The sequence below is a fragment of the Kogia breviceps genome, chromosome 17, assembly GCF_026419965.1.
Source record: "Kogia breviceps isolate mKogBre1 chromosome 17, mKogBre1 haplotype 1, whole genome shotgun sequence".
In the NCBI taxonomy this organism is placed as follows: domain Eukaryota; kingdom Metazoa; phylum Chordata; class Mammalia; order Artiodactyla; family Physeteridae; genus Kogia; species Kogia breviceps.
In genome coordinates, this window is record NC_081326.1 from 19,765,527 (window position 1) to 19,793,169 (window position 27,643).

The following is a 27,643-nucleotide window of genomic DNA, read 5'->3' on the forward strand; positions in this document are numbered from 1 at the left end:
CAGGGTTAGGAGATAAAGTCAGCAGGGACAGAGGCCACAGGTGAATGAGGACTTGTCCTGGGCTAACAGGGATGTAAAAGGGCATGATGCCATCTGTCCTGGCCTTCCAAAGTCAGTGATAGTGGAGCTGTGACTGCTGATGGGAGAGAAGAATGTGAGTTGGAAGCAGAGGGGAAGGAGAAGTATTGGGGGGGCAGTCCAATTACTCCTGCTGACAAAGTCTTTGAGTCCTGCGGAGGAGACAGGGGCAGTTGGCTAACTCTTGCTGATGGTGGTATGCAGATGGGATTTATTCCAAGACGCCCTCTCCTTTTGAACGTCATGAGTCCATGTGCTTTGACAAACCAGCAAATCTCATTCATTCAGTAAAACTGAAGGACCATTCTGAGAGACCAGAAGATTAAAATGTACCCATCAAACTTGTCTGAACTGTCTGTCTTATGTTACATCTCTAGCCCACCTCTTTCTATATTCAAGAGTAAAAGTTCTACTAACCAGATAAGTAGAGCAAAAGTAGCAGAGACCAACCACTCTTTAGAAAATGTTTTTTTGATGGGATTTAGAGTAGAAATGCAGAAGTAATTTTCAAACACAGGATACCTGCTGAAGTGCTAAGAGTTATCATTCTTACTTTTCATTTCTATTTTAATTTAATATTGTTTCTTTGTTCTTGTTTCTGGTCTACTACAATCTTATTTTTCTTGTTCTAGTCTAATGTCTAGTTTAATGTTCTATTAATTTTCACTTATTTTCCCAATAATCATTCTGAGATTTTTCTGTTTCTTAAGATATACCTTCATTTAAAATAATTTGTCATCAAGCACTGATTATTTTTATTTACTTTTAATTTTACCTATAGTAAAAGTCACTGTTCTTTTTTTTTTTTTTTTTTTTTTTTTTTTTTTTGTGTGTGTGTGTGTGTGTGTGTGTGTGGTTCGTGGACCTCTCACTGTTGTGGCCTCTCCTGTTGCGGAGCAGAGGCTCCGGACTCACAGGCTCAGTGGCCATGGCTCATGGGCCCAGCCGCTCCGCGGCATGTGGGATCTTCCCGGACCGGGGCACGAACCCGTGTCCCGTGCATCGGCCGGCGGACTCTCAACCAATGTGCCACCAGAGAAGCCCAAAGTCACTGTTCTTGATGTACAGTTGTATGAGTTTTGACCATTGCATAGAAACATGTAGATCACGCAACCATCAATATATAGAGCTGTCTTATCATTCCTAAAAATTCTTTCATGCTGCCCTTTGTAGTAAACCTCTCCCCCACCCTTAACTCCTAGCAACCACTGATCTGTCTGTGTCCCTACAGCTTTGACTTTTCCAGAATGGAAATCTAATCAGAATGTCATTGGTCTTTATTCATGACAGAAATTACATTCATCCAATTACTCAAGGCAGACATTTGAGAAACGTCCTTAACAATTCTTTCTTTGGACTCCACATCTAATCAATTGTTATGTCTTCCTTAATATTTCTGGAATTCTTTCCTCCATTTCAATGAGCTAGGAGAAATAAGAAAAGGAAGTTATTGGAGTTTTGTGTTTAATAAGTATGATTTTGAAATTGATAGTCATTATTCTTTAGTTTTACCTAGGAATTTTTCTTAGGAGTCACTGTTTATAGATCTGTTTTGTAGGCTCATGTTGGTGTTAGGAGAAAGAGTTGAAAAGGTTTAGGATAGAAAAATGTAAATGTAGGCTGTAGCTTTCATTTGGAAAGGAGTATGCAAAAGAAATAATTTGATAAAGTGAAAATATTTTCCTGGTATGGGAAAAATTCTTAAGAACAGAGAACTGGTAAAATTAAAAATTTGGAGATAATCTAATCCCTTAGGATTTAAAACCAACAGATGAATTTTTCTGCTTCCTCACCATTTATTATATGCTACCTTATTACTGGAGTATTCAACCTCTCCTTTACAAACATGGTATTTCATATCTTTCTTTTGATTTGTCTTCTGAGCATGAAAATCAGGAGTAGCCCAGGTAGCTATCTTTAACAATAACCGAAGTATGTTCTTTATTTATAAACTTAAAAAATGTAATTAATGGGGCTTCCCTGGTGGCGCAGTGGTTGAGAGTCCGCCTGCCGATGCAGGGGACGCGGGTTCGTGCCCCGGTCTGGGAAGATCCCACAGGCAGCGGAGCGGCTGGGCCCGTGAGCCACGGCCGCTGGGCCTGCGCGTCCGGAGCCTGTGCTCCGCAACGGGAGAGGCCCCAGCAGTGAGAGGCCCGCGTACCGCAAAAAAAAAAAAAAAAAAAAGTGATTAACATATACACTGAGAATAATTGAGTCTTCATTCTGTAATGAGAATGGCTTAAATTTTGCTACAATATTTATATCTGATATACTATAGTGGATAAGTTCCTCATTGAGAGATTGATGATAACTCTTTACAATGCAGCAACACAGGTTGCTCAAGGCCATGCTTCTTTATCCCCCATATGTTTAATGGACTGTTAGATAGTGTGAATCTTACTGTGATAATATGAGGGCCTCTTATTAATGTGTGAAGGTCTTGATCCTGAGAGCAATGAAATAGCAAAACAAACACACAAATGAAAATGAGCAAAAATAGGAATAACACATATATACACATAACGTTTCTTATATATGATTGATTCTATTCTCATATTTATCATCAAATTTTACTAAATGTGGCACTACATTGGCAAGTAAATGAACCGCCAAACCTGGAGGATAAAATCATTTTATCAATTGGAGGATTCAAAAGTAATGGAGATGGTTGGTGTCACAGTGACTCATAAACAAAGCCCTTTTTCAACAGGTGAAAGGACTTAGAGATAAGGACAATTTGTTAGAGCTTGAAGGTGTGAGACTTCTAGAAAACCCTCAAATCCTGTAATGCTCAACTGGTGACAAGTGTGAAGACTGCCTCTTTGCTTTCAGTATTTCCAGTTGAATGCTCCAATCTGCTTTAAACTTGACCATAGTCAACTCCTAGAGTTAAGCTGCCTGCTTCAACCAGTGCTTATACCTGACTCTTATCAGAGTCTTTGTCATTTACCTTCATCAGTCTTAGTTTGGTACCTTTGAAGTAATATCAGCTCCTGCCATGGGCTTCCACTCTCCCACGTACAAGTTTCCATTCTCTAGTATGAAATTAGTTTGTTTATTAACTAAGTATAACAAATTATTGTCTTGCATATCTTTCTTCTTTTTCACTGAATGTCAGTTAAGTTTCAGAATGAGATTTACTCTGAATGGTACAGCAGAAATAAACAGTAGAGCAAAATAGTTTGCTGTGTAGCACAAAATAAGTTTTCTATCAACAGTTCTACCCTCTCAAGTAGAGTAGACCAGAGAAAAAATATTCCTGGAAGATGAATGACCTTATGATAATTTTAGTGGCTCAAATTCCGGTTCTGCCACTAGCTCATGTTTGAACATATCAGTTATTAGCTTTTCCAGTTCTGATTTTATTCATTTTTAGATGACAGAATTGGTTTGGGTTGATTGATATCAAATCATAGATAGCAACAGACTCCTCTCTTTAAACAAAAATGTATACTGAAGTCAAATGTATAAAGTAAACCAGATCTTCTTTGGCTAAAGGGTGGGGAAAGGGGTGAAAAGCTTGAGCTCCCTGATAGGAGCCTCTGTAGGAGTTCATTTGGAGCACGACTGTTCTCCATGATACGTAGCATTACTTGCACTTCTGACATTCCATGAGTCCAAGTTTTATTGAGAGTATGTGAGGATGTAATTCAATGTGTCTTAAAATCTGAGTGTTATGGGTAGATAGAAATGGAAGAAAAGCAAGATCATTAAAGAAGTTTTTTACATTTATGTTTTTCTTTTATCCCAATAAAATAAGCAACTTATTACAGCACAGCTATTTGAGTCTTTGAACCTCTAAGTAAAACCCTAACCCTAACCCTCAGTCAGCTGCTGGAACCTTTGAATAGGTGGCCTAGGAGAGAAAAGATCATCAGAGAGAAGAGTGAGAGATTGAATAGTGGGATAAAATTGTGAGCACTGACTACCTGCCTCATCTATCTCTGCAGTTCTCACCACAGCTATTGGTGAAGAGGAAAGGAGTTCTCTCCTTTGATTTACCTATTTGTTCTCCTGTAAAGTATTAAGCCCACTTATTTCAGTTCTTCTCACCAAACACTCATTGAGGGCCTACTCTGTGGCAGTCACTCCGCCAGGTAGCAGAGATACAAAGATAAATACCAGATACACGGAATCCTTTGAACAGGTTGTTTCAAATGCAGTTTAGAGAAATTGCAGTTGATGGAGCAGAGAGGGATTAAAAATTAGTCTGCTTTTTTTAACCCCCTTAAAATATTGGTTTAGAAAACAAGATTTTAAAAAATCTGAGAAAAAGGTGATATGTAAATCTGTTTGGATTCAAGTGGTGTGATTGAGTTATCCCATTTTTTAATCTTTGAGAACTTAATTTCTGTATTTGTTTTATAGGGTATTGAGTTTTCTTTCTCACATCTATTATATTAGGAAAGAAATGAGAGATGAGTGGGCCAGATAGGAAGTAAAGAGGAGATAGCAAGTGTGTATATTAAAGGTTAATGGGAACGAAGATGGAAGATTAAGTTAGAATTGAGAGGAAGTGTTAGTGAAGTACTGAAAAGGAAATCGAATGGGACTAACATAAGTTAAGGAAAAAAAGAAAAGAGATACAGGGAACAACCACGAAGCAAAAGAAATATAAGTACATATTTAAAGAATGTTTCAAAGGATAGATATTTAATCAAATTTTGTTTGTAGCCAATTTCAAATGCTACTGAAATTTTAAACTTTTAAATTCAGATGCAATACCAAATGCTACTATGGAGGAGATATAGTTTTGGGGAAGGCTGAAAATCAAGACAGTGTTATTTTACTGTAGAATGTAGCCTGCCTGTACCTGGTGATATACTATTTAAATATATTATAGATAATTAAATATAAAGAGTTATATAATATTCATATGATATATATTTGAAATATTACTCATCTAAAGTATGCAAAGAAAATGTTTCTATGTCCTTGCTGATACTATATACTAACAATGTGCTGTTGATTGCCAGAAACAGCATGATTTAATAATATAAATGCTTATTCACAGTTTCCGTTTTTGCAGTAGCTGTAGTCTAGGAGTCCCTATACTCCTAAAACACAAAATTGAGAACAATCTAAAAATTTTAAAAAAACAAAGCATAAAATAGATCTTCCACTCTGGGAAAAGCGTACAAGTGGGCTGTCTCTTAATTTCAACCAGCAATCCATATGGAGGGAATGTAACTGACTTAATTGTATTACACCTATGAGGCATGAGGTAATGGTGTTTTTGATGGATGAATATAAAAGAAGACTGGAGAGTAGGTCTGTATCAGTGCATCTGCAGCATTACTCAGGGAACAAGAGGCCCTGAGGAAAGGAGCCAGTGCTCAGTTTGTAGCATCCCATTAGGCTGAGTGACATCATCCATTAACACACAGCTCCGTTGCCTGGACAGCAAGTTCATTTACAGAAAGCCTACTTTGAACTAATCTTGAGCTAGTTATTTGACTTTTCTTTGCCTCAGTGTCCATATCTGTAAAATAGGGGTAATAAGAGTAATAACTTCATGGCGTTGTTATGAAGATTATGTAAATTAGTAAATGTAAAGTGCTTAGTGCCTGATACATAGTAAGTGCCAAATAAGAATTAGCGAGAATATACCCCATAAAAGCATGGCTTTTCCCCCTCATCTAGTTTATTGCTTTATCTTTAACACCTACTATGTAACAGGTAGGTGTTGAACCAACAATATTTGTTGAGAAAACTGAAAGAATTTGATACGTTATGTTGCCTTTTAAATGTGAGATCATGAAACACAGAAAATAATATTTTGGCCTCAGCATTAGTATACTTTATTAGAAATTAATAATTTAGTATTCTGTCATATGTTTTGGTCTCATAAGATTAGTTACATTGTATAAATAAACCAAGACCTGATCTCTCTTGGAAAATTGATAAAATACAGTTTCTGCGCCTATAAAAATAAGAAGTCTGCTGGACCAAGGCAATTAATATGATTGAGAGAACTTGTACTCTCAGATCCACAATTTACCATCTGTATGACTTTGGCTGTTACTTAATCTCTCACACATTTCCACATCTATAATATTGGAATAGTAATCATACCTATCTTAGAGTATTCTTTTTGAGAACAAAGTGATATAATTTATATGTAATGCTTTGCAGAGTGTGTAATATATAGCAATCCCTAAAAAAATTTGCTCCCACCTGAATATTAATTTAGTTACTAATCCAATCAATATTTACTGAAGTATTTGTCAGATATACAAATAAATAAATAAATAAATATGGTTTCTATCTTCCAGGAACTTCCAGTGTAGTAATGTAGAGGGACAAATAAGAAGACAATTACCAAATAGTGGAAGTGCTCTTATAGACAGATAATAAAGAATTTTATGAGTTACACAGAAATGGAGCCTGAATCAACAACAGTGAGTGGGTTGGAGAAGGTAAAAGAAGCCTTCATAGAAGACCTGGCTGAGCTTAGATTTGAACCAAGAATAGGTTTAGAAACCAGGTGGAAAGAGGAACAGCAGTGCAAAACATGGAGAAGAGAGAAAGCCTTGATGCTTTTCAATAATTTGTAAAGTACTTGGTATGGCTGGGGGAATAAAAATATTGATTGCTGCTTATACTTCCTGTTGAAAACAATAAGAGCAACAAAACATATTGGCATAATTCTTCGGAGGTTATAGGATTTATCTCTTGGATTCTCACCCTGAACTCCAAGAAGAGAGAAAGAGAGGTATTATATTCTGCACTCTGTAGATGTAGACACTAACTTTGACTTCAGAGATTGGATTATTGTCATTTACCAACTGTTGGAAGTGCAAAATGAGCCTTGATACTTCTTGTATTCCATTTCTAGCAACCTCTAAGCCAGGGCAAAATCAGAAACCTGGAAGAGATAGCTGTCACCGTATTTTGCTTCTTAGAGTGCTTGACAAAATACTATCTTGTCATTGAGTATAATAATTGCTTTATAGTTCTCAGTTATATGTAAAATGGTTCTGCTACTGAATGTCATTTTAAAAATTCTACTCAATAGAGGGTTAAAAATCTTGTGCCTGGTTTGACATGGTATCCAATATGAGTTTGTTGAGTGACTGAGTGATCACGACTATACAACAATCTGAATCCTTGTTAGTAGAATTATTCCAGAACCTTTTATTGTTGGAGATACCATAAAAGGTTTTCTTATTATATTTACATACATATGACTTGACTAGCAATATATTTTGAAATTTTAGTACTGTATTCAAATTATGTATTATAGTAAGACTAATGTTTATCGATTAATAAACTAATTAATTCATTTGGTCTTGAAACATTTAGCAAAGGCCTATATAAGTGAGGTACAGTGCCAGGTATGATATATATCATTTGATATAATCTTCACAAAAACCCTGTGAGAATGTCTTATTATTTTCTCTACTTTTTACAGATAAGGAATCTCTCAGAGAAAAAAATGAAAATATGCCCCAAATCACCACAGTTAGCAAATGGCCAAGCTGAATCATACTTCTTTAAACTGGGATATCTTTCTATTTAGAATATAAAATTAAGAATGAACATTTTTTTATTTTAGTATACTATTTTCTATTTAGTTTATTAATATTTTGTAAATTGTTCACATACTTTCTTAGATGAACATTCTTCACATATATAGAGAAAACATTCTTCTGGAGTATTATTCATGAGAATCCCTTTCGAAAACTTAAGATTTCAGTTTTTGGTTGCTTGCATGTTATTTAGTAAACATTTACTAATAATTTGCATTTCCTTAGCCAGATATTACAGAAATGAATAAAATTTGTTTTTCTTTAATGAGGTTTCATTCTTCCCTTATTAAATACAAAGATTTTTATCTAAAATGATGAATTATTCTGAAGTTATGCCGCTCTTGAGGAGCATCAGTAAATTTTTGGTTTTAGTCTGAATGAAAAAAGTATGTGATAATTGAGTCTTGACATTTGAGGGTGGTGGCGATGAAGTCTTGAAATAGGTTTAAAATGTCATCTGTGTTTCTTGTTTTGTAGGACTAAGATACAAACTTCCTTTAGATCAAGGCTGAAGCTTTGGAATAGGGTTAAAACTAAAACCTCTTTTTCTGTTTCATAACATTACCTTACTTTTCTGTTTTGCTCTTAGAGTTTTACTTCTTCTTTTTTTCTGCATTGAACAAAAAGAGAGCATTTATAACTATAACTTTTGTTTTGTTCATGTAACTCATGAATGAAGTTATAAGAATGCTTATTTTCAGTTTCATCCCAGAACATGATCTTCAGAGAAGTACATGATGGCTTGAGGTGTACCCTCACAGACTTTGAGAAGAAGTCTGTGCCTCTCTTTGCTGTACATACATCTCTGAGTCTGATTGGAGGATGGGTAGAACCCCACACGTTATCCAAGGAACAGGCTGAACAATTATGAGGCTTTGATTAATACTATTGATGCTTTAATGGCCAGGGAAATACATTCCCTTCTGTAAAGTCTGTGGTTCTTATGATTCACTTAGCATAGACAGTGAAAAGTATGAAAGATCTCCTGTCTCTCAGGAAGAAATGGGTGACCGTATAATGCCAGTTGCATATATTACTAAACTGTTACAGAGGAGAGGAAATTACCCAGTCTCTGTAGCCTTGTATCCACATTCTAATAGCCACAGAGTTTATCTTTGTCTGAATGGAGCTCTAAGTTATTAATTGTTTTAATGATTTCATTGATTTCTGTTAATCTAGGTAATGTGCCTTACTAAATTCGGTAGTTTATTTTGCTTTTCAATTAACCTTTTACTTTTGTTATATCATTTTTTATTAAAAACAATGGTTTTATCTCCATTTTAATGACATGCCTATCTTAATGTATTATGAATTATATTTGGCTATCTTTAGTGCAATTTTCCTGAATACTTCAGGGTAATGGCAAACCATAATGGCTCAGTATTTTATTACAGATTATCATTGACACAAAACACTTTTTGAAGTCATTTGAATAAATGCTAGAATCCTCTATGCATTACCAAAAATAATTTATAAAGGCTTTTTTGTATTTTTGAAGAATATAACATGGAAGAAATGTAATGCTTTAACTTAGGCTTTTATTTCTCAGATTTAGGAATAATGCTATTATTTTAACCTAGATGCAAGTTATTTTAATTTTATTCAATTAATAGATACAATGTATGTAAGAAAGGCTTTGAAAATTTAAAGCAGTGTTTGAAATAGTATATCCCAAAAGAAAGAATGCAGTTAGTATGTGTATCGTTACTGCATTTGTAGAATATTTCATTGGCTTATATAGATTATTTGATATTCAAATACAATCTGCCTGATTAAGGTCTTAATTTATTTGTCAGATGTAGAGTTACCTGTGTTCATAAAAACATTGGTGAAATTGTCCCACATGATGTTGAGGTAGGTTCTCTACTCTTCATTCCTGGGGACTCACTTTCATACATAACTTTTTTGCCAATTAAAAACTGTTAATGGCACAACATTGCAATTGATTAGTCTTTATATGTTTACAGCTTACTTTAATTGCTGAAAAACGCCGTTTGTCAGTTTCATGTTCTATTGACACTGCTATTGATTTATCCGAATTTGGCTTTGTCTTGTCTCTCGTACATAAAACTCACATATGCAGTGCAAATGGGAAATGACTGTATTGATTTCCTTAACTTGAGTCCAAATGCTAAAGATTTTTGGATAAGCGTTCTCATTACTTAAGCCAAAATCAATAAGAAAGAGCATCTTTTAATGAAAGAGCAGTTTGAGCAACGTACTTTAGAAATAGGGTCCTGTTCATTCTTTGCTTTACAAATCGATCTCCTAGGTTCCTTAAGTGAGGTCCAATTGGTTGACATTGTGGTTTGTCTTTGTGTGTAAACTTGCAGCTTCAGAAAAGAGAAGATGAGCTACATAGTCAGCGGAAAGAAACTCTCTTCCTGAGAAAGAAGGCAGTCCACTAGCAGTTATAAAATCTAGTGTTGAAATGTAACACAACTTACAAATAAATCAAATAATTTCTATATCTTTTAAGTTCATGCATATATATATATATATATAAAATGATTGCAGGATATTTTACAGATTTCTTCACTGATTCATCTTTTTAATATCTATATCTGCATATTATATACATTTATACCAACCTGATTTTAATATTTGCTTTTATTTCAGAAAACTTCTTATTGCTGCAGTTTATGTAATGCAAAATAATTCAATGAAACCTCAGGTCATTTTTAAATAACTTTTTGTTTAGTGATCTTTTACCTTCATTTTTTTTTCTAATTGTTAATGTTCCCATTTTCTGCAGGAAGACAAGCATTGAAGGTGAGCTACAGAAATAAAGTGTCCGGTCTGAGGAACAACAGAAAGAACTGCACGTGGAAACGAATTATATGGACAGGCCAAACGTCAGGTACTGTACTATGACATCATTAACTTCCGTGAACTACATAAATTAAGCTGATTATGCCTTCACTTAATTAACTGAGAATGACCTATTGATGGATAGGCTGAGTTAGCTAGAGACCGTTGGCTGCACTGTATTTAATTTATTGGTTTTCAATCAGTTCTTCTCTAGCCTGTGATTGTTGAGGAAAAAAACTGTCCATTTATCTCTATGTCCTATAGTATGTTTTTATGCACAGTGAGTTTATATTTAAAATTTTATGCTGAGTAGTATTTTTCTTTGCCAACAATGCTTAGGTTGATTTGGATAGTTTTTTCTCATTGTTACGTGTAATTTGGTTTCTGAAATGAAATAAATACATAGACTGATTCAATTTATTATAGTTGTGATATTAAAGTATCTTTATAAATGATCTATTATATTTATTTCAAGAATTATCTAGCTTTAATTACATCTTGGAAAGTAATATTTACCTGATGTATGGTTAAACTATATTTTTGTGGAGCAATCTCAGTGAAGAAAGTTCTTAGGTAAATATTCAGTTTCTATCATTTTCTCTAGAAATTTAATTTGAGAGATTGTTTTAAAGTGGAAAGATTATAGCATGAATGGTCGCTCTCAGTTTCTTGTGGTAAGTAGAACTAATGCACATGTTCAGAGAAAATATTTATCCTTCAAATTTTGACGTTTTACCTACTGATTTTGTGAGGGTTGTTATACCTCACTATGTTGCCTTTTACTATGCAACTTTTATAACCCACTAATCAAAACATATTTATTGGATCATTCTTATGTTCTCAGCATCTGTACATCAGAACATTTCACTAGTGCCAGTAGTCTAATTGTAGGTATTATAGTTAGTTTAATTGTTTACTGTGATAGTTACTGTATTAAGGTTGGTCAAAATATGAACGTAAACTAAACATAAAGAAAGTATGTGACCTTGCTTTGGTTATTTGCTCTATGTCTCCCAAATTCACGTCTTTATCTGAGAATGGAGTTAATAATGGAACTTGGATGCAGGACTTTTTTGAGGTCCTTGCTAATTCTCATCTATATGTGGTTTAAGTGTTACTTGTTCTGGAAGTTCAGAGAAATAGATATTTCTGTGGATTGGAGTAGTCAGGGATGGATTAAAAATTTAATTGCTTCTACAAGACATATGTGGGTAACATTACAGTTGATAAAATTTTATGTATAATTAATACTGTAGGAGCTTGTGGGCATATGAGGATTTAACATTCTCATTATTTGTGAATAACAGAAAGCTCATAAATAGTTATAGTAATGTATGCATCACAAGTTTGAATCTCATACCTTTTGCAAATACCTTAGCGTTGAGAAAGTAATTCAGCGGCTGTATTCAAAGGGGCACTTTTGTTTTCCACACATTTTTATATGTGCAGTGATTTTCATTGAAGATTTGACCGACTTACTTAAACTCTTAGCGACATTTTCCTGAATTTAGGGGAGAAATAGTTTGCTACTGCAGATTAAGTGAAGTAGGGAATCACAAGTTACTGGAATCTCGTTTGGAAATATCAAATGACTACTGTCCCTTGAAAATCTAATGTAGATTTATGTGAGAAAGGAAAAAAGTAGTAGGAGATAAAGCTTATGTTTTGGGAAGCCTATATCAGAAACTCACTTTTCGTTTTGTCATGTATGAGATTTCTATTGGACACCAAATTGGAGAGGTTTTATAGGGACCTGTGTGTATGTGTGTCTGTGTCTGTGTGTGACTGAAGTTTTCAGGGTGAAGTTTTCAGGGCAGAGTTTTGAACTGGAAGTGTAAATTAGGAAATTGTTAGCACATAGCTTGTATTAAAGCCAGGAGAGAAAATTAGAAGACCAAGAAGAAAAGAGAAGAGAATCAAGGAGAAGCCTTGGAAGCGTTCCAACAGTAAGAGGTCAAGAATGTGAGGAACCAAGAAAGGAGCTGAACAGCCAGTGACATCGTAAAAAATCCAGGAGGCTCAGGAGCTTTAGAACCCAAGTGAAGAAAGTGTTTCAAGGAGAGAAAAGTGATCACCTGTGTTTAATACTGCTTATAGTCTTTAAGATGAGAACTAAAAATTGGCTGTAAACCTTAGCTATGTAGAGGTCATCAGCCATCTTGACAAAAGCAGTTTTAGTGTCTTGGTGGGTGCCTATTTAGCCTGATTGTAATGATCAGAAGAGAAGAAAAAAATGATAATACAGGAAATAGAGAGAATAATCTTTGGGACTGTAGCTTGAGAATGCAAGAGCTGATAGGATCTACTGGAAAAATGGAAAGTTGGGTTTGGATTAGGAGTATAGGTAAATGTTCCACACCCGTATGAACAAAGGAAGCGTGGACAGACATAGACACAAGTAGATGAGTTAGTTATGATGGTTTTGAGCTATTAATTTCTCAGTGAAGGAAATCAAGTTATCAGCTCAGAGCAAGAATGGGGAAGGAAGTATTAGAAGATTTAGGAGTGAGAATAAGGCAAGAAATATTTGTCTTGGACAGTAAAGGAAGAAATTGGCCATAAAAGTGAAGCCAGAGTACTTAGAATGCTCAGGTCTATTCTAACTGAAAATGTATCTGACCCCAATTTTTTCAGATCAATATGTGTATCACTTCTACCACTTAACATTCTGTATCGAAACTGTGTGCTCAGTTTCTGTCTATTCAGTAGACTGTGAGCTGCTTAAAAGCAAGATTTTTTTTGGTTCACTTTCACATCCACAACATCCAAATACAGTCCTTAGAATGAAGTGTGAAATTAAGAAATGTTTAATAGATGGACAAATAACTGATGAGATGCATTGTCTCTTGTGCTAAAGATATATGAACAATCAAAAATATGTTCTTTATATTTGGAAAGTTTAATGCTAAATCTTGTTTCATATTTGAATTCAGTAATCACTTCTTGATCTCTTTTCCAGTAATTTTATAAACTTTAGGTGCATTGCTGAGTTAATCATTCTCCTTAGTTCATGGCATATCATCATTTCTGACCTCCCTTAGTTTTATAAATTTTATTTACTTTTTTAATAGAAAATTATTTTCATAAGCAAAGTATGAGCATATGGCTTGCCAGCAAAGACTGTGATGTCTTTTGCCTTTTGACAATCCTGTAGGTAAAAAATGGTAGCTCTCTATATTCATTATAGTTTTAATTTCAATGTCAATAATCTAGATGAAACTGAACATCTACCCTTATGTTTAAAGGTTATTTACATTTTTGTGTTTGTTTTTTTCTGTGAATTACCTGTTCATAACTGATCATTCCAATACTATGGCCATTTCATTTCTTGACACCCTTTCTCCACTGAGGATGTCTTACGTCCTAATTTCCAATAACTGCAAATCTTTGCACAGTCTTACATTCACTCATGACCTCCTATTCTTCTAGTAAGCTTTATTTTGGACATTCTCATTGCTCACAACTATTTACACTAGTTTATTCTATTTAGTATGAGATATTCTAACCTCATTATTTACACATTTACTAAAGCAGCTGAACATTTATACTTTCTATTCCATGTAATATTACTTATGCGGCAATCTTTTCTGAAGGTTCTAAGGTTCTTGATATTTTTTCCTTACGTTAAAGATTTAATTTGACATGTCTCTGTGTGTCAGCACCCCTTTACTATGAAGTATGGGCAACCTGCCACCGCGAACAACCAACCAGCTTAGCAAACAGAATAATTGGTACCATTCTTTTCACATACACAAAAGTAACTTAAAACAGAATAGAGCTTTTATCATCAATTGATTCTTAGAAGTCCTTTCTTGATATTTCAGCCCCAAGGCTTATATCAAAGTTGTTTCCTTCAATGTGGAAACTTCAAGCTTCCAATTCACCAGTCTGCAGACCCTGAGGATCAAAGCAGACCTGCCCTGTGATCCACAGCTAAGCACTTACTTTCTTGAAATGATGCTTAGTGCTCTGATTCGGGATCAAGGTCTAAGCGTGCTGCTATGAGATGATAAATTAGGGAACCGGGTGATTACACCCTTTGGCCTCCACTGAGATCTTCGTAAGCAGGAGCACTTGTCTCCAATTCCTCTTTGACTGTCATTGTTTCCATATGGCGGCCACTACTCAGGATTCTCACTCGACTGACACACAGTTCCTGAAAGATTGGCATGTGTGAGGAGTCTGATTGCTTCATACTATGGTTATTGAAGGTCTATGGAAACCAAAGGGTCCATAAAACTATACATTATCCTCTTTTCACCATCATTTTATTTAATGCCAGAATTCATGTTCTTTTCTATTACACTGATTATTAACATGGTAATTTCCTTACGTTTACAAATTCTGTGCTAGTTCCTCATTTCAATCTATCAGGCTGACGTGTCTTCTCATTAGTTAGAAAAGTCATGATTGTAAAATAATTATCATCCTCATCCTCTGTGTTCTAATGTTCAGGCTGAAATATAAACAAGAGGAAGAACAAACGATAGATATCAAGGTTTCATCATTTTATCCAATGTTTCTCCCGTGTGAAGCGTTATATTTGTGCTCAGCCACCACTTCATGATACATATTAGAGGCTCAATTAGTCTTTCCATTGTTCTAGCTGTCAAATGATTTAGAACAGACATGTGGTGAGGTGGAAATGCTAGATCTTTGTTGTCTTAAATGTATTAAATTAATCCTGGGGTGGTGGGTGAAGTGGGTCCATGCCTCCGACACTTTTCTGGTTGATATAGTCCTGTCGGTTAGCTGGATAAATGTCTTAAATGCATTTCTTTCTCTTTCTCCCCCTACTTAATCCAGGTCTTCAGCATCTCTCTCCTGTACTTCAGCAACACTCTCTCTCTCTCCCTTTGGTCTCATCCTCTTTTACTCATCCCTCTGCTGCTAGGCTGGCCTTAAAATATCCACACATATACACACATAGGAATCTGACGGTGTTATTTCTCCACTTAAAATCCTTTTATATTCCCAGCTAACTGTCGAATGTTTTTTCAAATTGAGGTCATCTGGAATAGGTAAACGAGAGAAACTAACTCAAATGGTGCGTTGAGCCTCTCATTACCAATCAATGATAACAATTCTGCTTTGTGTATTTTGTTTATTAGGCCCAGCTACAATTATATTTGAAGAAAAACGATTAGTCTGTGATTGCTATAATAATGCTGTATAATGAACATCTTCCAAATGTCAGTGTCTTTCAGTAACAAACATTCACCTTCCTCGTTTGCAGGTCTTTCGGTTGGTTGAGGAAGTTTTGCAGCAGATGCTCCAAGTTTCTTCCACATGTCTTTCTTTCTGATGTGATTGGCTGTTTGTGGCCTGTTTTGCTCGTGAAGCATGCAGAACTCCAGAGACAGGTCAAACAACACAAGGGCCTTTCAAAGTTTGCTCAAAACCTACGTGCTCGCATGACATTGGCCTACAATGCCACGTAGCAAAGAAGTATCTTAAACCCAGAGTGAAATGATGACAAGGTCATGGAGGGCATGAAAGATTGTGAATAAATAATACTAGAAACTTGTGAATAACTAATACTATCTACCATAAAACGGCTCTGCTGTTTTAAACAGAAGTTTTAAAACAATTGATCTGCCACATAAAGTACAAACCTTAAGAGAAGAATCAAAATCCTATGTTACCTCTTCTTAATTATATTTCACTTTGTTTTTGGCCCCTCCCCACTATATCTTAGTAGTACTTGCAGCAAATAAATCATAACACTTTCATATGCATATATCTTTTCCTCTGGTTTGAATGCCCAGAGAAATAGTTCTCATCCCTGATTATCCAGCTTATGGTTAACTCATGCCTCCCCCAAATAAACCATTCAACTGGCCAAAATTAAGACACACTAAATTCTGAAAGCAAATGACTCACAAGTAGCCATAAATACATTTAGTTCATTCAAGTGAAGGCAAGTCCTGTTTCAGCAAAAGTCTGTAAGGGAATGCTGCTGAGATTGGTTTTGTCCATTCTAGTTCAAGAATGTTGATTAGGTTGGATTTACAAAGGTACATCATGAGATGAGAGTGGCGTTGACGTTACAGTTAACAACCATAATTTATATAAAACAGACAAAAAAATGACATTGAGCATAGTTTTTATATTTATTGCTTTCTCCTTAGGGAATAATTCAAGCACTATGTTCTTCTGAAACTACGTTCCTCTTCTTCTTGTCTTATCCATGTTCTAACACTCTACTGAGTATCCTACACTGTTCTTGAACCATACTGTGCTATATTGGAATGTTGCTTTCTTATATTAGAAATCTCATTATTCATTTTCTACTCATATACTTCTTCAAATAATAGACTTTAAGTAGCAGATTTAATTGTTTGCAGAGCTAAGAATGTGTTCCTTCACTCCAGTTATTGCTGCAAAACATTGTCTTCTCTGCTTATAATATAACATTCCCAGGGAATATTTTCTTTTCTTAGGCTTATTCCCTAAGCTGTGTATTTTGCTCCATATCATCTGGTCATTTGTATTGTACTCATGTAGTCAGGAAACGTGTGTTTTGTTTCTCTGTCCTTGAGAAGAGCAGTGACTTGGGATCAAAGCTAATATGGTTCTGGATGGAACTGAAATGTAGATGCTATAATACTACTTAAGTAAACATTGCTTTGGCAGCTGAGGCTTTTCTACTTCAACATGTAGTGGTCACTGTTTCATAGGTTACATATATATCATACATACAAAAATAAAAAATTCAATCTGTGCTTGCTAGGAACTTCTCATGATAATTGCTGGAGGAACAAGCACAGAGGCATGCTGGAGCCAGTTGCCACTGCATCATGAGATCAGATTGTTAGCATTTCTTCTCAATTCCTTGTTCAATGATCTTATATTGGAAGCTTGAAACTGACCATGGTAGGAGTGTTTACACCATGGAAATTGGCAAATGCTTCAAACCAGGATTTTTTCACCCCCCCCCCCCCCAGAGATCTGGTTTATTAGTACGCCAGAGCCAAGCCTTTCATGTATGTATAAATTTTTATTACCTTTCTTGCTATTGTCAAATTTATAAGTTCTATGTAAATTTTATTTTATTGAATCCCTAATGTTTTATATTTTACTGTCACACATTCTATTTTTTTTCACTTAAAATAATCTCATGACTTTTTTTTCCTGTTAATCCACAGATTCTACTTTTTTTTTTCAGAATTCTGACCATATATTTATAAAAGATTCTGATATAATGTTATATATTTCAAAATTAAAATGAATACCTTGCCTACTATTATAAACATTATGCTATGTTAAATGTTATTTATAAACATTCAATAACCATTTATTAATTTCCAGTATGAGTTTGCAAGGAATTTTAAGCACCTCTAAAGAATTTTCCAATTTAAGTGTAAGCTAGAAACTCGCTAGTTTAAAAAGTTTCTCTGTCTTTCTCTCCCAGGAGAATGCAAATCTTAAAAAATAAAGTAGATAAATTATTTTTCTATTTGAAACTTTTCAAGTAGAATATTCCCAAAATACTAAATACAAAGTTTAAATAAATATTATTCAAGAGTAGATCTGTAGGCACAGGTACAATTGAAAAATCAAGACTGTAAAAATTGTATGATTTTGAAGTTTTTCCCGATTTTCTTTTTGAGGCTGTAGTGCTGTGTCCACAAACCTGTAGCTTGGGCCTGAGGGATTTAAAATATCTGTCACAATACCCAGCAGAATATTTAGTGGCTCAAGATCTTATCAATAATTAGAAATATAAATTAGTATTCTTGCTAGAGAATCTCAGTTTCTAGAAACCAATAACTAAACCTTATCCTTTTTTTTATATACAAACTTTACAGTAAACAAAATTATCTTTGTTCATTTATAATCAAAATATGGTATTAGAAATATTATATTAGAAATGTGCTCCATAGTGTTTCCTGTGTTAGGGCTTTGTTATGTGACATTTATGCTTCCTTACAATTGTCCTTTTTTTCCTCCCTAGCTTCAAGATCTTGCTTTTCTTACCCTTTATTCAGATTAAATTTCAGAGTGGGAAATATCCAGGTTGTGGTAATTTATTAGTGGTGTAATTCTGAACAACTTGACTTATGCTCCATTTTCTCCATCTGTTTAGTTGGGGAAACAATTCCATAATGCTGTTGTGAGATTAAATTAGAACATATTTATAAAGTACTTAGGGAGGGCCTAGTACATAGCTAATATTTATTAAGCAGTTATTAGCATTATCTTTCACAAACCACCTTCTCTGTAGGTTAATCCCTTTGGTCTTCCATTGATAATTGTTCTTATTTCTTAATCTCTGGAGTATTTATTTTAACTACCCTACCCTGTTAATTTTTTCTTTATTTACTTTCTCTATACTGTAAGGCTCTGGAATGAACGAGAATTGCTTGTTCATTCCTCACAGAATCCAAAATCCATAGTGCATTACCATTAAAAGTAGGTTTAAGACAGACATATATTATTGGTGGTGAAGCTATTGATGGAGGGATGGAAAGACAGTTACACTTACTTTTCATAGATTGTCTGAAAAGATTTCACATTTTCACCCATGTCTCTTTTTGCACATCACACTCAACTATACATCACTTACATTTCTTCTGCATGTTATGTGTAGTTTATTTTCAGAATTCTTGAGATCTGAATGCATGGCATTAAATAAATGAGAATTGATTTCTTCAAAATGGACAATGATACATTGGAAAAATTACAGCCTATAGTAAAATTTCATAGGAAAAGTGGACTCTATTTTCAGGTTTTTGTTTCATTTACAGAAATCTTTTTTTTTTAGACTATTTATTCTTAAGTGTGTGGATTACTTTCCCATTATATATGAAAGGTTTAACCTTTTCATATGTTTTGTGTTTCAACCCAGCAATTCTTGAGACACTTACATTTTAACTCAACAAGCATACAATACAGAAGAAAAATACATAAATCAGCAACAATTTTAAAAATAAAGATTAGGATTGTCTCTGTGATGTTCAAATGAATGGAAGCCATTTATGTCAATGACAGTGTTGTGTTTTTGAAATGGCTCATCTCTAATTCTTTGTTTGTCTCTTGCTTTTAAAATTATTCCTGAAATAAGTACAGTGGCAAGCTAATTTTCTACATTCATTTACATGAATGAATCTTTTATCTTCCATCAATTTACAACTAAAAGCTCAGAATGTTTCCATACAATTATTGTTTGTTGCATTAGGTTTCTAAAGGACTATTGAAAGGGTTGATGATTTTAGACCTTAGTCTTATAAATATTAACCTAGAATAGAGCAAACAGGTGTATTCTCAGAATATGAACACTTAGAATAAACAGGGAAGTAATTTGAACACAATATAAAGCGGGAAATTTATTTTCGGAATTCATGATGCCATGTTTTAACTAGATATTGGAATATAAATAAGATTAGAGAACACACATACTAAATGAAAGTAGATACCTTTGGCTATGCTTTTAAGAGTGATTTGAGATACTTCGGAATTAAAATAAAAAGAATGAAAGATTCAAAACACACAATCTTGACCAAATGCTGATATATTGACTTCACATAACTTAAAAAACATCATGCTTTGGGCACATTTATGAAGTCAGTTAAATCAAAGATTGGATAGGTAATATATAATTTTAAAATTCACCATTAGAGCTTCTATAAATTCATTGATTTTAGTTAAAAGGTTGCTTAGGGATTTGACTAACAGTATAGATTCAAACTAAACTCTGATGGAGAAAAAACTACCAAACACAATAGAAAGACAAATTTCTGTCAGATTTCCAAATACAAACATTACAGAGAAGTCAAATAAATTCATATAATATATAATACATATGGTATATATTTAATAAAAGATTAATCTTTAAAAATATTTATTTAAATAAATAAATACAATTGGATTCTTCCAATAATTAACAGAGTTATGTAAAAGCAAATGTAAATACATTGTTTCAGTATTTGTTATGGAAGACAAAGAGCAAAATGCAACTTCTCAGATGTATTTTGAATAAAATTATTTGATTTATAATATTTTCTATTTCCTTATAATATTTAATCTGATTAATTTATGGAAAAGTATGTATCTCTCTATTTAAAAAGGCAATTAAAATACTAATGTTTATTATGTGTCTATTTTTATCTGATTTATATATATTTTATCTAATTCTCACAAAACCCTGTGAGGCTATTATTATACCTATTTAAAGATGAGAAAGCTTAGAGACATAGACATTAACTAACTCCCTGAAGATCATTCCTACTTCACGGCAAAGCCAAGAAGTAACCCACGTTATCAATTTCCACACCCATGCTGTTTCCATTCCACTATACTAACTCCCATTTCTCAACAATCAGCATAACTTAGGAAATAAATGCTTATACTTCAGTGGAATAGTGACAACACAGAAATTACACAGCTGAAATGGAAATGCAATCGCACAATTAGGCAAGCAAATCTGGAGAAAGAGTGTGCATTTCAAAATACACAATCAAAGCAAGAATAATACTTCCTGACTACCCCTCCTGTAATTTGTATAAATAAATCAAATTTCCCAGTGCCATAGTTTGGATTGGGGCAATTTCCTCTAATTTGTAGTATATAAATATATACTGGCTTTTTCCTAAGCTAGTACTCATGGGTTCAGTAATCAAAGAACATTATAATGTGTGTATCTTTTCTCAATATTACCCCTATTGATACACTAACAAAATTTTGCTTCCTATCCCCAAAAGTTTGGACTCTGCTGATCTAGTAGTCTTAGTTTCCAAATATAGAGTCCTTTCATCATGGGTCATGCAACGGGTTATCTTAAATTGCTAGTTGAGACTGCCACTTGTCTCTTTTGGGCTCCAGATGCCAATAAATTATCAGGCAAAATAATGAGTGTGTGCTGGTTGTGGTGATTGATCTTGAATTTCAGGAGGGAATTGGGTTACTAACTATACAATGTGAATGACAAGAGGGTTAGGTCTGGAACTCAGAAGATTCCCTTGGATGCCTCTCCTAAATCCTGTGAACTGAGTCACTGGAGAACTACAACCCAATTCAGGCAGGACTGAATCAATTCAGTAACTCAATACAGAGGGTGTTAAAAATTTGAGTCAGCCTAATAGGTAAGAAACTTCGACCAGCTGAGGGCAAAGGAGACATGGAACAGAATAGAAGAAGTGAGAAATATACCAGCTACAATCATGTTACTACTTGTAGAAATGAGAACTGCACCAGTTATGTGTATCTCTTCCTAATTTTTATGAATATGTTTATATAGTTATTAAACAACTAATTTTCTTTTTCCATGTCTCATTCTCCTAGTATCTAACATCAGAGTTGTAAATACTAGTTAATTAAACTGTTCAATATTTTAGTTTTAAGATATCAGAGAGACTGTGATTCAGCCAGAAAAATGAATATTACTAAAAAATGGATAAAAGGATTATACCCTTTATGAGGAGGTGAGTTAGCATGCTTTTGGTTATATGTGGGATATATGTGTAATATTAGGCAGAAGCATGGCATTGCTATTGTCTTTATTTAGAAGTTAAGTATGGTTAAAAGAGGTGTGTTGGTGCCTAGCTGACAAGGGGTGACTGTGGTGGCTTTTGAACATGTTGACTTGACTAAGTGGAACTATCAGTACATTTCCCAGAATTGTTCCTTTAAGTTCTTTGCTTAGATTTGGCCACAAGATATATCTGTGTGAGACTTGGAAGGTGAAAATAAAGCAATAACTGTGTTCACTCTATGCAGGTTGATAAGGTCTGGCACTTCTGCAGCTCTTCAAAGTTTCTGCAGATCTGCTCACTTGCTGTTGACATGGGCAACAGCCCAGCCCATATCTCCAGCTCCTGCTGGAACTCTGTTGTGAACATTTCATCTCTGAGCCAGGTACAGGTTTGGTTCTTTGGTAGAGTGATAACTTCTTCTATGAGTCATCCATGGCAGTGAGATTGCAGACTTGGATGTGAGAAGCTCAGTTTTGGCTCCCATGAGATACGGACACGAGTTTCATTTGTCACTGCTCTTCTTTACTTCTTGCTCATCTTTTGAACCTTACCACCTGTTCTGTTCCTTTAGTCTCCAAGAGTAGACAGAGGTGAAATAGCAGACCAAGACTATTTTATCTGCCACCACAGCTTGCATCAAGTCCAAACCCTTTAGTAAAGCTCTTATTCTACATCATCCCTAGTAGTTCTATTTCTCTAATCTAATACTGACACTATCTTCTTTTCGATATACTACCTCTCATTTTTCAACAATCGTGTTCAGGAAATAAATGTCCATGTTTCAAAAACATATTGTCAGAACAAAAAATTTTTAAATTGGAAAATGAAATATATCAAAATTAGACATGTGATCTTTTACGAAAAGCATATTTCAAGCTTTACCACTTTTTAAGTCATGTCAAACTAACTATCTTCAATCACCTCTCCCATAATTTGTTGTAGAGGAATCAAGCTTCTCAGTAGAGATTTTTCCTTCTGTGACCACTTCATTATTATAATATCATAATGATATTATGCATTTAATGATAGTACTATGCATTATAAAGACTGAAATTAACTCCAAAAGTGATTTCGTCTAATGGGATATAGTAGGGACCTAGAATATCAAGTAAAACTGTATCCAAATTAACTTAGCTATATACATTGAAATGATGGACATCACTCACACCTACAAAATTGTTTTAAAATTTACATAGAGAAATTATACAAGTATTCCCAAAAATTATGTAGACTATGAGTGAGGCGCAGCATTGGCAAAACTTTTACTATTGAAATCTATGTAATAGTCTATTTTAAATTCAATGTTGTCTTACACTGAACTCAAAAATAAAAGTTTTGCTGCTATGAAGGTTAAACATAAAAATTATAATTTTATTTTATTTTTATATTTTTTCTCCAAGCACCAAGGACACTATGTAATAGTTTTATTATTTTTATTCAATATGGCATTGGAAGTCCTACCAGAGCAAGTGGGCAAGAAAAGAAAAGAAAATACATCCAGATTGGAAAGGAAGAAGTAAAAATGTCAGTATCTGAGATGATGTTATGTATAGAAAATCCTGAAGACTCCACAAAATAGAGTTAGAACTAAAACAAATTCAGTTAAGTTGCAGGATACAAAAATCAATACAAAAATATCGGTGGTATACACCTATGTGTATATATTTCCATTTGTGTTTTTTAAATAACTCAGTTAAGCTATCAGATCTCTTCTCAAAATCTTTTTTGTAAGGAAACTCTAACTTTCAGCAAATAAAAATTTCCTATTTTGTTAAAGATAAAGTGCTTGATGACCAAATGTATAATTGCACATAATTTTCTAAATTCGGTGGAAGCGTTTCTGGCTTGTCAATGAGTTTTTGTTTTTGTTTTTTTATTGTTAATCAAAACAAAGGATGAGGCATTAAAAATATTTAAAAAAATTTTAAATGGCAACCTCATGTTTGGATTAAAGGATAAGTAAAATGATCAGATCCTTAAGTCAAAATATTGTAGTCATTAGTTCTAAAATTATGTTTGCTACTAATATAAATCAGCCAGATATTCAAGTAAAACTCTTATAATGCATTACCAAAAATTAAAACTATGTAAGAAGGTAATAGACTCTAAAATTGTCAGTTTAGATAGTAGTTAGAAACAATAATGTACTCTCTAATTAGAATGTGATTAGGAATTGTATCAATGGAATTGTATCAATGGTCCATATATTGATTAATGCTATCTTAAAATAACATAATTAAATTAACAACATATCCTAGATTAAAAATACGCCATCTTTAAAAAATTTTTCTAACTAATAGCCCCCAATTCCAAAGTATGTGAAAACTATGTTCAGGAATAATCATTACAGTGGCTTTTAAAATGTAACAAAAACTTGCAAGAAATTATATATCGCCAAATAGGGTACTGTTTGGAAAAATAGATTATGCAGTCATATTATCGCCATGTATAGCCACTTAACATAGTGTAGACCTATAAATTGTGATATGGGAAGATGTTCTACAAAGTACAGCTGAGTAAGAAAATTGATCATGGAATAGCAATGATAAAACTAATTAATAATAATAATAATGTGAATACACAACACTTACTACCTGCTTACTATGAGTCAAGCCCTATTTCAGTAGTTTTATAGACATTACTTCACTTAATCTTCACAACTTTGTTAATTAGGTACTGTTATTATCCTTTTTGTACAAAGGAGGAAGCCGAAACTCCAAGAAACAAAGAGAATAAATAATATGCCCAAGAACTCATGCAGCACAGTTGACCCTTGAACAACATGGGGGTTAGGGACACTGACTCTCACTTAGTCAAAAATCCATGCATAACTTTTGAATCCCCCAAATCTTAACTACTAATAGCCTACTGTGACCAGAAGCCTTCCTGATAAACAGTTGATTAACACATATCTTGTATGTTATAGATATTATATACTGTATTCTTACATTAAAGTAAGGAAAATGTTATTAAGAGAAAAGAAAATCATGAGAAAGAGAAAATACATTTATGGTACTGGACTGTATTTTTATCAATACCATAAGTTTACATAATCTATTTACAAGTTGAATTATCCATCTGTCAGTACAATGTAAATATCATATATTGTCTTACATGACACAAAACACTGTAGATGTTATACGTATTACTAACACTAGACATAAAATATGAAAAGATAATCTGACAAAGAAATTCATATTTACTTACCAGAGCATAATGATTCATGCGTTGATAACAAAGGAGCAGCAATATGATTGCTTTGTGCTATACTAGTGTAATCGATAGGATTGCTTCACCGTAGCCCTTCCTGTACACTAATAAATGAATCATTATAAAATTTTTATGGCATACAGTATTACAGTCATATTCATAATACGGTATTGGAAACATTGTTACATTTTTAAAACCCCACTTACTTATGATAGGCCGATACGTACTTTCTCCAATTACGAGAGAAGCATACTGTACAGTAATGTAATTCTTTGAAAGCAAAGTTATAAAACAGTCAGAAAACTAACACATTATTAACTTTACATTAAATATCACTCACCTTATGCTTATGCAAGGATAGACTAGTATCTACACATAATTTATGCATTCATGACATACCTTTTCCTTAATTTTTCGATGTTTTTATGCAGTTTTTCTGAAAGTTTTCCAATTGTTGCAAATCCCCCCTCATTTTCCAATATATTTATTAAAATAATCCACATATAAACAGACCCATGCAAACCTGTGTTGTTCAAGGGTCACCTGTATTTAGTAGAGCCCTTGTTTCTATCTATCATCTATCTATGTATCTATGTATCAATGTATCTATGTATCAATCAATCAATCTATCTATCTATCTCTATCATCTATCCATCTATCAATCATCTATTTTCATTGGCAGTATACAATTTGAATATAAATAAAATATGGACCAATTATTTTGAGACTCCTTAGGATAAGTAGCTATACAGGATGAGTAGCTACATATATATAGAAATTAGGGTCAATAGTTTAGTAATTAACTCTCTTTTGGAAACTTGTATTAAATTCCCTCGGCTGGGGTAAAGGTATTGGCAACACTTTTGACCTCCAGAAGAAAATGGAGTGTCTGTTTACATTTTAAGTCCGTGGGACTTCCGAATATTTCAGAGAGAATATTTATGGCTCCAGATTGAGACGAATGACAATTGTCTATACCTTAGTTAAAACTGTATTTCATTTTCTGTAACTTTCTTATGGAGCTTAGTTTGATTAATAGTCATAGTACTATTTAAAAAAAAGAAATTAGCAGTAACTTCAGTATATTAGCTTATGGTGCAATTTTTTTGGTCTTTCATTTTTTTTAATCTTACTTAGATATATCAATATGAAAATGAGATAAAAAATATATAGGAAATTAATCACTGTGAAAAGGAGAAAACTAATTTCTATGAGGCAAGAGCAACACATAATTTGCAAAACGGTAACAGAGAGTAATTTTAAGGGTTAATCAGAGGAATTTTCATTTAAACAAATTTCTTAACACCAAAATTTGAAAATAACACATGTTAACAAGTGTCTATTGCTTTACAGCTTTTAGTACACATCATATGATGATGATTTTTCAGAATTTGATTTTTAAGTCCCAACTGTGAGACAAAGGGCTACAGGTGGTTTTGTATGTTTCAATTGGGGAAATCAGGGCATAAAGAAATTAAAAGATTTGCTCAAGGTCACAGAGCAGGTTCTAGGAGCCAAAGCTTCCAAGCACTGCGTGTTTTGTTTTGTTTTGTTTTTTCAGCTTGCTTTACTGTTTCTTAATGGAAATTATGACACAGAGAATGTGTGCCAAAGAGAATATTGTCAACATTAGGAGAAGCTAATTAAAGTGCAAAATATTCTTAATGTAAGATTTGATAGCAATTTCTTTTCAGCAGCAAGTTACAGGTAATTTTGTAGTTATCTAAGTGGCTTTTTATTTCTGAAACTGTGTTGTCCTGATTGCGATTTTCTTGCTCTTTACATTCTTTGTCATTTTTAATATCTTTAGTGATTTTGAAATATTTGGTGCTGGATCATTCTGCTGCAAATATGACCTGTCATTCCAACAAATGGACTGATTGAATCTGTCACACGGGTGGGATTTATAGTAAATTCACCAGGGCACAAGTAAAACCATTAGAAATTGCATTGGTTTAAATGACTGAATATGAGAGCCTCCTGATTCTATCAGCAAGATGGCTTATATTTTCCCCCAAAATGACCATGGAGAGTCTTAAAATTACATCAGTTTTAATGTGCATATGTTACTGTGTTGATTTCTATCTCAGATCTGAAACATGGTTTTGGCCTCTAAAAATCTCTATATTGGAATAATTTATGGGAAGAATTAATGAGATTATTATACTACACAGTGTTTTGCTTTGAAAACAATGGATATATATACACACTATATTTCTTTAAAATTTTAATTATGTTATATACATACACATATACACACATTAATTTAAATAAACTACTCTTTATTGTACATATTAGAATTTTACAAAATATTTACTTTATTTATTTTAGCTTTCAGACCGTCCCACAATTGAAACGGAAAAAATATTGTAATGAATCAGGAAGCACATATGTCTTGGAGTAAGTTTTCAGATATTGATAATCTGGAAAATAATTCAGTGATTTTGTTTTTTTAATTGTTCATACAATACTTGCTGTTCCAAATGAAACACTTTGAATCATTTTCACCTCTAAAGTAAAAAAGAATACAAGTTTAAC

General features: G+C 33.6%; 1 protein-coding gene across 1 annotated transcript in view; it reads left to right on the plus strand.

The window, feature by feature from the left end:
- Positions 1–27,643, plus strand: part of LOC131743825 (uncharacterized) — a 338,324-nt gene that overhangs the window by 153,870 nt on the left and 156,811 nt on the right. The window contains exon 4 of the mRNA XM_067017314.1: positions 10,366–10,470. Coding sequence (XP_066873415.1) covers positions 10,366–10,470 — 105 coding nt within the window. The remainder of the gene's footprint in view (positions 1–10,365; positions 10,471–27,643) is intronic.